Consider the following 11,178-nt stretch of genomic DNA (forward strand, 5'->3'; position numbering starts at 1 on the left):
TTGAGTCTGACTTCCACAAGCACAATGCATCTTCCCCTGACCCCAATACACCCCTGCATTTGGGGAAAATCCAGAGCAGATTTGGGGGGGGGCACAGGGAGAGAAGAGACAGACATTCCAGTGTCCTCACAGTTCTGTGCATGCAATGATTTAGTTAGTTATAGCCCTCAAAAAAACCCTTTTACAGAGTAACCCTAACTACATCTATTCAGAGATAAGTCCTACTGAATTCAGAGGGGACTTACTCCTGCATAAGCAGGGTTAGGATTACAGCCCCAATTATCTATTTTCTTGGTTGCAAGCCTGTGCTCATTACTGTTAGGAACCAGGGTAAGCATTAATTCCCTGCTTTTAACCCAAACTAGCTACAGTAAAGAACTCCTTCCTGTCATCTTTTATCATCGACTTCACACTACTTAGGATAGTTCTTTTGTTGGCGGTGGTGTAATGTACTGTAGATATCTGCAGTCAAGCTTTTCACACTTTTGCAACTAAAATGAGCGCTCCAGGGGGTGGGGTGTGCTCGTCTTCCTCTGAACCTGTTTACTTTCGGCTTCATATATTAGATGGATGAGATAGGAAATGAATTCCCTGCACGGAAGGAATATCAGTACGAAAGCGCTACCCTCTCAGGCTGCGTTCCAAAAGTAATGATCAGAGTGGCTGAAAGCTCCTTTCATCAGAAGCCCCAAATCACAGGGCCTGATAGGTTTTCAGTGGTAACTTAATTCCTAATGAAGTGAAGTTTAGCTTGGTGAGTTTTTGACACAGCTGGACACCGGTAGCAATTCTTTGGCTTCCAAAGCTTTAGCTGAAGAAAGGAAGGGGGGCTTAAATGAGTCTCAGCAGTCTGTTCTTCTCAGACAGTGCTGAAATCTCACAGGGTCACATAACAAAGAGGAGGCTTCATTCGCGTTCCCAGGCTACATCAGAGTGCCACCACACAACCTGCCACACATTATTAGCCTCGTCTTAGAAGATGCCCAGGAGGAAACTCAAACAGCTGGACAAGTCAAGGTTGAGGCATGTTCCCGCAGTTATGAGAGGCAGTTTACACTATAATGGGATATAATTGCCCTTCAAAGATGGCTCACTGCAACCAAAGTTACCCTTTGGGCAAAGGGGGATGGCCAGTCCACCAAGTTTCAGGCAGAAGCGAGTCCTACGCCTTTCCTGGTCAGCCCAGGACAAAGTTTCCCCAATGAAATGGGCAGCGTTGTCGAGATAGTTCCTCAAAAGCTTTGTCTTCAGTTGACACAACTGGAGCTCATTGGGTCAGAAGTACTCACTCACTTTGCTTTCATTTTCTCTCTCTCTCAGCCCCATTTATAACCCTCTTTCTCTCCTTATGCTAGACTATTCTATCCCATGTGCTTGCAAAAATTGGCTGATGACCTCATGATACCCTTGCTACCTGCTACCCACACAACATGATACCTGCATAAAATGTATTTGTAAGCATTTGCCAATGCCGTGATCCCATTGTGGTGGCCCTAAAGTCACATTTTAAGTGACAAATATTGATTGAATCGCGTGCTAGATTTCCTTGTGATCTTGTAGTCCTACTAGCGTAATTTGTTGATTACAGCTGCTCTTCAAATAATTCATATATTTCTTCCAATCTGCTGTAAATCTCTGGTCCCGCAGGTTTTGAATCCTTCCTGTCATTTTATCCAATTCTGCGTAGTCCATTAATTTTGTCTGCCATTCTTCTTTCTTCAGGCTGTGAACTCAGTAAGGTGCTTTAGGCAAGCCATTCTCTCTTGATTTCCAGTGCTGGTCGGTGACATGGGGGAAATAACACTGACCTACCTTATAGGGTTGTTATAAGGATTAATACAAGATAATACATGTGACATACTTTTGAATGTGTAGCATTGTTTTGCTTTGTATTATTTTACTGCGAAAAATCTCAGTTCATTGTGAATTAATATAAGCAACAATCCTGACTTGTCAACAGCCTACACAAATAAAGTAAAAAAGGGGGGAAAGGGAGGAGTGTAAACTACTGTTAAACCTATCCCCTGCTTGGGACTTGACTACAACTCCCATCATTCCTGATCATTGGCCATCCTGGCTGAGTCTGATGGAAGTCCCAATAAGATTTGGAGGTCTTTTCTGGTCCACATGTTCAGTTCAGACATCAGTTGTGGAGAAAATGGAAGAACCAATATTTAGGTACATCCCTGAACTTCAGGAAAACCAGGGCTTTTTTTTAGCAGGAACTCGACGGAATTCAGTTTCGGCACCTCTCGAGTGGGTGCCATTGCCATTAAAAGAGAACAAGGGAGTAAATGATTTATACTTGTTCTAAATAATGTTTATTAAACATTATGTTAGTTTTCTCCAGTATAATCCAATCTTTTACCCATATTAAACATTATGCCTAGAATAAAAATGTAAAGTATATGTATGCTTTGGAAAAGAGAAGAGATAAAAGAAATACAAAGAATGATACATTTGGAGAATGCAAAGATAAAGGTGGAAATAGAGATTCAAAGAAGTTGAATTGTGACGGAGGGAAGCTGCAGGTGCAGGGGGAGAGTATTATATGATAAATATGTAATATTTGCTTTCAATGTTTTTGGATTGTTTTCAATCTTTTTTGTCTTTGTTGTTTTGTTTTTGTTTTTCTGTACTACTTACTTAAACTAAATAAATATATAAAATTGGGGGGGTAAATAAAAGAGAACAAAGGAAAACTGGGTGTATGTGCTTGGGAAAACAGGTTCATAAGCTTTGTTGCAGTTGTTTTAACTGAAAATGAATGGGATTTGCCTTAACGTGAGACTCTCCTTAAACTAAGCTAACTCTCTTGTTTTCTTCTCTCTTCCCCTCTGTCTTGGCAGGCCTGTGACGGAGGATTAGACAACATCAGTGGAGTCATGCTTCACACAGCCATATCATGCTGGCAGCCATTTCTAGGTCTGGCTGTGTTGCTAATTTTCATGGGCTCCACCATAGGCTGCCCGGCCCGCTGTGAGTGCTCAGCACAGAACAAGTCTGTCAGCTGTCACCGGAGGCGCCTGATTGCCATCCCCGAGGGCATCCCCATTGAGACGAAAATCCTGGATCTTAGCAAGAACAGGCTGAAAAGTGTCAACCCGGAGGAGTTCACAGCTTTCCCTCTGCTGGAGGAGATAGATCTCAGCGACAACATCGTTGCCAACGTCGAGCCTGGAGCCTTTAACAATCTGTTTAACTTGCGCTCCTTGCGGCTGAAAGGGAACCGTCTGAAGCTGGTCCCTTTAGGGGTCTTCACCGGGCTGTCAAACTTAACAAAGCTAGATATCAGTGAGAACAAGATTGTCATTCTGCTGGACTACATGTTCCAGGATCTGCACAACCTCAAGTCCCTCGAGGTTGGGGATAACGATCTGGTTTATATCTCTCACAGGGCCTTCAGCGGACTGCTCAGTTTGGAGCAGCTAACTCTGGAAAAATGCAACCTAACAGCTGTACCAACAGAAGCCCTTTCTCACCTTCACAACCTCATCAGCCTACACCTGAGACATCTCAATATTAACCTTCTGCCTGCATATGCCTTCAAGAGATTGTTCCACCTGAAAAATCTAGAAATAGACTATTGGCCTATGCTGGACATGATCCCTATCAACAGCCTATATGGCTTGAACCTCACCTCCCTCTCCATCACCAATACTAACCTGTCCACTGTCCCTTATTCTGCCCTGAAGCACCTAGTTTACTTGACCCACCTGAATCTCTCCTACAACCCCATCAGCACAATTGAGTCGGACATGCTTGCCGATGTGGTGCGCCTTCAAGAGCTCCACATAGTTGGGGCCCAGTTGCGTACCATCGAACCCCACGCATTCCAAGGACTCCGGTTCCTCCGGGTGCTTAATGTGTCCCAAAACCTGTTGGAAACCATCGAAGAGAATGTGTTCCACTCCACCAAAGCCCTGGAAATCCTCTGCATAAGCAACAACCCACTGGCTTGCGACTGCCGCTTGCTTTGGATTTTACAAAGGCAGCCCACGCTGCAGTTTGGGGGCCAGCAGCCAATGTGTGCCGGCCCGGACAGCGTCAAAGAGAGGCCCTTCAAAGACTTCCACAGCACCGCCCTTTCTTTCTACTTCACCTGCAAGAAGCCCAGGATACGCGACAAGAAGCTGCAATACCTGGTGATCGAGGAAGGCCAAACGGTGCAGCTACAGTGCAGTGCAGATGGCGACCCTCAGCCCACCGTCGCCTGGCTGACGCCGCGACGGAGACTGGTCACCGCCAAATCGAATGGGAGAGCTACGGTGCTGGGAGATGGCACCCTGGAGATCCGGTTTGCCCAAGATCAAGACAGTGGGATCTATGTTTGTGTGGCCAGCAACGCTGCTGGGAATGACACCTTGTCAGCCACCCTAACCGTCAAAGGGTTTGCCTCGGATCGTTTCCTTTATGCCAACAGGACTCCTATGTACATGACAGATTCCAATGACACCAGTTCCAATGGAACCAATATGAATACATTTTCCCTGGACCTTAAGACAATACTGGTGTCGACAGCCATGGGCTGCTTCACATTCCTCGGGGTGGTTTTATTTTGTTTCTTACTACTTTTTGTGTGGAGCCGAGGGAAAGGCAAGCATAAAACCAACATTGACCTCGAGTACGTCCCCCGTAAGAACAATGGCGCGGTTGTGGAAGGGGAGGTCCCGGGACCACGCAGGTTCAATATGAAAATGATTTGATGGTTGTGTGCTGCTAGAATTATTAATTCTTCCCCTGCCCCCCTCTCCTGTGGCATTCTGACCAATCCAACAAGCTTGGTATCTAGGAATTGCCATGCTAGAGGCTCTCGGCCGTCGCGGTGTCAAACGGTACATGGAAACCAGGAAGACTATCTGAGGTTGTACAGCAAAGCCTCTTGTTTTGAGGCTGCGTGTGTGTGTGTTAGGGCTTTTTTGCAGAGTTGGCATACAGTACTAATTGTTTGCATTGCAAATTTTTTGCCATTCTGAGGATCTCAGTAACAAACTGTCGGCTCATGTTCACGGACAAGTGTTCAAAACATTTTCTACCACTACAAAAATAAAAAATTAAGGGAAAAAACCCTACAGTGTAGGATTTACATATTTAAAGAGAGAGAGAGAGAGAGAGACGTTTGTCTACAACATAACTCTGCAGTGAAATTTGTATCTATAGATCTCATTTGCTAAATCCTCGCATCATACATACCTTCTAGTTGATTCGACACCACAAGATTAATGTATTACTGTATTTTTTTTAATATACATATTTAACTGTGTGCATTTTAAAGCAATACAAATGAGACGTTTTTGTTCCTTCCACAGTAACTGACCCAAGTGTGATGTCACTTGTTCCATAATTACAGCCAAATTCCCAAATCAGACCTCTGTAGTCACCAATGAAAGATGCTGTGGCTTGTGCCTAATGTTACATCAAAGACCAGAGAGAAACTGTCGAGGCAGGCAGAATTTACTGTGTCCCCCTTGCTCTTCTCTTTATGGAAAGAAAGGCATGTGCCTACTTTTGATATAGAATGGAATATTTTTTTTAAGTATCTGTGAGATCACGTTGGACCCATTTACTGTAAGAGTCCAAGGTCCAACTTCCTAGTCATGGTTGGCACCAACACTGGCAAATTAACTGGATGACCATTCTTTCCCCCACTCATCCCTCTGTTTTAATTTCTTTTCCATTGTTAAGATGTCAGTGTGCTGGGATAAAGAACCAGGTTAATGCATTCTGCCATATTTCCAGTGAAGTGCCATCAGAGTTTTATTAATGGATGAGAATGCCGCTCAACAAAAGTCCTTCCCCACTCAATAGCTTCCACAAGGCCAAATTACTGCCAAACTTCAAGCCACTGTCCATTTTGTATTTATAAGAAACACTGGGCTGGTCTATACAGTCCTTTGCTGCTTCTTTATTATTATTATTCTCACAGAAATGACCCCTGGCAGCCTGATCGTGTGAAGAACAAAACCCTAGAGGCACCATTTCAGACTCCAGGATGGTGTAAGAGCAAAGAGCTTGCTTGCAAAAGATATGTCATACATTAAATATAAGAAAACCCAGTGTATTTTAAGAGCATTTCTTGTGTGTTTTTTAATACCTCACAATAATTTGTATGCCAGTTACACAACACAAGACGAAAAATGCACATAATGTGGAAAGGTGGTTGTGTTTTTAGCATACATTTTAATCGATTATATAAGCAGTAAGATGGCTCCAGTGAGATACAGGTGCTCCCGAGAATCATCGGATCTGAAAATGGCTGCCATCTATGAAGAAAAGCCCTGGTGGAAAAGTATAAATTGGGAACTGGTGGTAGGCAAAGTTATACTATGCAGGGAGTTCTGTGACCATAATGCTTTGAAAAAGAACTCCCCGCATCTTGAAGACTGCTGTGAAACAGACACACCTGTCACTACAAGTAAAACAGCAGGGCAAATATTACTGTGTGAACTGGCTGTCCTAAAGGTAAAAGCAAAAATCCATGCATGTCTATCACTCGGTTCTTCTTTATAATTTCATGATTGCTTTAACTGTTGCTTGTTGCCATTTTTGTACTTCGGTTGTCTTGCCTTTACCCATGATGAGAGTGAATACATTGTGGGGCAAGAGAGGACTGCAGACTGGGAATAGTTACGTGGTAAAATTGATAGTGCTGTTGTTGTTTCTCCTCTCGAAATCTTGCAAAAGGGGCCATGGGAGTTGGACTGCTGTTGCAATGTGATATGATGTTGGTATGACCAACTGAGGTGGTGGAGAATCTAATTCTTGTTGACCATCCCAACTTTCTAGTAGAGAGGTGGAGGACGTCTAGCCCTTTTGATGTTGCTGGACTACAGCTTCCATCAGGCCATGCTGTCTGCAAGTTGTGTAAGTTGGAGTCCAACAGGATCAGGAAGTTACAGAAAAGATTTAGCAATTCCATGAAACACATCTATAGAATAACAATATCCTCCCCCCAAATCTGATCTCTCAGTGAATGTAAGGAGCCTAACAAGTCATATTGCCTACAATTGAGATTTCAAGGCAGTTTTAATGTATTTAAGGGATCAACCACACACACACATTCTAAATCCATGGGATTTTGAAGGCAATAATATAGGTTGTGTCATTTCATTTACAGCTTTGTATTCAAATCAAGGTAGGGGCATTTATATCAATTTTCTCAACATCAGTAGATGGTATGTTTAGTCCCATCATTTAGTATCAAACCAGCATATATACCTATATTACACTTTGTACAGTTGTATCTGCAAAATTCTTTTTACATCCCATCCTAGTATATTCATGATGATGCAGCATGTTCTTACGTTATGGTGTGGTGGTGTTGTCATCCATCTATATCCCCACCCCACTGATAACGCAACATTAGAGCATAACAGAGGAAAGGGCCAGGGGTGGGCAACTTTAATGTGGGAATCAATCATGCTATTGGTCCTTCCCACATAGTCTTAGAGTATGAGAGCACCATGGGAAACAGCCATGAGGGAACAGTAACAATTCTACTTGTATAATGTAAGAACGAGCCATTAGGCCCAATTCACACATAAGAGCAGCTTGACAGCTGCTTATCCGAAACTTCTCCCCATACTTCTCAGGGATCATTTAGATAATAGCACTACAGCTGGTTCTTCCACAGCTGATCACCCAGCAAAGAAGGAGAGCAGCCAGGAAGGAAAGAGCTGTCTAATTGGCCCCACCTAGAAGGTGCCTGTATCCAGAAGTTCTTGGAGCAGGGTAGGAAGATGTCATGGAGAGAATTCCACCCGCACCCTTGTTGAGTTAGTGTGAATTGCCCTTAAGAGTGGCTCTAGATGCTACGAAATTGGGAGAGGGTTGACAGGATGCACACACAATTCACATTTCTTATTTCTATGTTTCCTCTCAAAACATCAAACTGGAATTTGAACCTCTGAGCTCCAGAGGCAGAGACAGCTCATGCTCATGTATTTCACTGCAAGGGGAGGTACAGGACGAGGATCAGGGAGAATGGAAGCGTGATATATTGTGCTTCCTCTCCTGCTCCTCTATGACATGGCTTCCAGGATTGGCCACCAATCTTTTAGGTCCTGACTTTTCAGTGAGCCCCCACAGTGAAGCAAATATCTGATGGAATGGATGCATCGTGGCGACAGGTCTCTTTCAAGGTCTTGTTGGATTCTGTGTTTGCTGCTTACATTACAAATATATGTGACATCAGAGAGTAAGTAGAGGACTCCAGAGGTTGCCTTTGTGAGCAATGGTTTTGTTTTTTCCCCTCCCCAGAGACCTTTGATGTCCTTCTATGCTTTTAAGACATTGTGGAATTTTAATAATGCTAAATGACTCTGAAATAAACATGCTGACAAATGAGAGATGAATTTCAAGACTAACATGGCAGGGTTTCTGTATTGCACGTTCATATAGATAACTAATATAAGCAAGACAAAAGGAAAAGATAGCTGAATAGCTATCTGGAGATATTTCATTTACTTCTCCCTTGTAATTATCATTAGCCACTAATGACCCTGTTCTCTCTCTTTTTAGTGACATGCCTTTACTGACTACAAACAATAAAGTTTTTTTTTTTCTTAAATTGAGTAAGGCAAACTTACTCAAATCCAAATGGAATATCTATTTTCTCTACTTTTAAATTCCAATGAAAAGAGGTAGAAAGAAACAATAGGATGAAAGATAAGCTGTGTCAGTAAAAAAAAACAAAACCACACGCATAATTGTTGAACCACACAAGATAATGCCTACATGAAATGAGAAATATCTTTTTCTGCTGTGAGGATACTCAGTTTTTGTTGCAGCTTAAAATGAAATGTCATCAATAGGGTGGCAAAAGCTATGGTGCATAGTGATGATTGGAAAACCAACCAGTAGTACATCTCATAGAAAACACCTTATGATACTTATTGCTTTCTTATTCTCCATAGGTAATATTTTATTCCTTGCCTGTTCCAATTTTGTTTCTGTAATCTTCTTGCACATTGTTATTCTCTGTTTGGACTTCGCTCAGGAATCTAATCTTATATTCTATGTTTTTCACTGATACGTCCAGAGTTCCATGTAGTTATACAGCAACACAGGTAAGCCTATCCAAAAATTTCACAAGCATAAGGTACATCCTTGTGGCCTGGTTATGCGTTTGGACCTCCTGAAATGCAATGGATGGTTGTGTCTGCTTTGTGTTGGGTGTGTTTTCTTTCAAGCAGGAGATTATCACTATGAATTGGCTTGCTGGTGCTGGTGTTTGATAGTGTAGTAGTTCAATGAAGGCTTTTAATCTTAGTGGGAAATATCTGATAGGAAATACAGAGAAACAAGAGCATAAGGGAAGAATACCTTCAGGTAGTACCATCTCAGTTAGGTGTTCTTGGTAGTAATTAAATACTAAAGCTGCAGTCTTTTAAATCAGCTTTCCCCAACTTAGTGTCCTCCATAAATTTTGGATTGTATCTTCCATGATCCCTAACCACTGGGCCATGCTGGCTGAGACTGATGGGAGTTGTAGTCCGAAACATCCCAAGGGCCTCAGATCAGGAAAGGCTGCCCTATATACGTACTTGGGAATCAGCCCCATTAAGTTCAACGAAATTTATTTCTGAGTAACCATGCATATATTATATTTCATATAATTTGGGCAGGGAAAGGGAGTAAGATAGGAGAGAAGCAAAAGTCTCTAATCGGCCCATCTTCTGTAAGAAATGTGACATTAAATGTGTCTGCATTTTGACAGACTCCCTTGCACTCAGATCTCAGAGGCTTAAAAAGGAAACAGGAGGAATCATATAATGCTGTTTCCAAGTCTCCCTGTGCTTTCCTTTTAAGTATTCAAGATCAGGGCCTTCAAGGGGGAGTGGAGGAGACTTACTAAAGGTTTTAAAACAACCCTGTACTCCCATTTCCAGTTCTGAACACTGCAATTTAAGAAGGATGTTGACAGGCTGGGCAGAGGAGGGCAACCAAGATGATCATGGAAACCAAGCCTCATGAGGAACAATTGAAGGAGTTGCGTGTGTTTAGCCATCTTCAAATATCTGAAGGGCTGTCACATGGATGGAGCAAGCTTGTTTTCTGCTGCTCAGGAGGGTAGGAAATGGACCAATGGCTTCAAGTTACAAGAAAGGAGATTCCAACTAAACATCAGGAAGAACTTTCTGGCAGTAAGAGCTGTTACGCAGTGGAACAGACTCCCTTGAGAGGTTGTAGACTCTCCTTCATTGCAGGCTTTTAAGCTTTTAAGCAAAGGTTGGATGGCCCTCTGTCATGGATGGTTAGTTGTGAGTCTTGCATTACAGAGGGTTGAACTAGATGACCCTTTGGATTCCTTCCAAATCTGTGACTCTATGAAACAGGAACACAAGGGCTGTCTTAAAGCCTTTGCAAAAGCCTTTTTGAAGTAGCTCGCATGAGACAGCTGCTTCAAAGGGTGCTTTTGTGCAAGTCCTTAATCCACACTAAACTGATGAGCAGGGATTGAATTCTGCTACCTTGGCTGCACAATCTTGTGCCTTGTTGGGAACAGGAAAGCGCTGTCAATGTAGGAGTTAACCCTATCCTGTACATCAGCTCATGCCTCTAGTGATGTCAGTTGATGGACAGGTCAGTGTGGTTTGAGATAAATGGCTTCATGGGCCTAATTGGACCCCTGGTGTCAGAGGTTCCCCACCCTGGTCTATAGGACAAGATTGGCTCATGGAACTGTATATATAGTGAGTAATGGCACAATCCTAGCCTATTGAATTCAGTGGGTCTTGCGCCCAGATAAATGGAGTTAGGACTGCAGCTGAAGAGACCGAGCTGTCAACCAGGAAACTCTCAGTTACAATCTCACCCCTGACAAAAATGTTTAGGTAGTGTTAGGCAAGTCAACCTCTCTCTGTCTCACCATCTGAAGTATGGGAATAATGACACGGTCCTCATCATTAAGGTTTGCTGAGATAATGTATGTAGCTGCTTTGAAAACATAATATATTATTATAAAATAAAAACTATGATGGTGTTTCTGGTATAAATTCACCTCTTTGGGTTTCCACTCATTTGAACTTACGTTTCCATCCTAAGCATATATACTAGGAAGTCGCTCTTATTAAAAAATCAGTGGGCTGTACTGTTGTATAAATATGATTAGGATGAAGATGTTCAAAAGCTAACTGTGACCTTTATTCTTCGAGCTAGCATGAAATGTCTGGAACG

The 11,178-nt window shown here is 42.6% G+C and overlaps 1 protein-coding gene across 4 annotated transcripts in view; it reads left to right on the plus strand.

Moving 5' to 3' along the window:
- LINGO2 (leucine rich repeat and Ig domain containing 2) overlaps positions 1–6,404 on the plus strand; it is a 539,936-nt gene extending 533,532 nt beyond the window's left edge. For all 4 annotated transcript variants that reach the window (XM_081176515.1, XM_081176516.1, XM_081176517.1 and 1 more), the window contains one exon: positions 2,850–6,404. In XM_081176515.1, the coding sequence (XP_081032641.1) occupies positions 2,886–4,706 (1,821 nt within the window). In that variant the 5' untranslated portion in view covers positions 2,850–2,885 and the 3' untranslated portion in view covers positions 4,707–6,404. The remainder of the gene's footprint in view (positions 1–2,849) is intronic.
- The last annotated feature ends 4,774 nt before the right edge of the window (positions 6,405–11,178 follow it).

The sequence above is a fragment of the Podarcis bocagei genome, assembly GCF_964188305.1.
Source record: "Podarcis bocagei genome assembly, chromosome: 17".
NCBI classification, from domain to species: domain Eukaryota; kingdom Metazoa; phylum Chordata; class Lepidosauria; order Squamata; family Lacertidae; genus Podarcis; species Podarcis bocagei.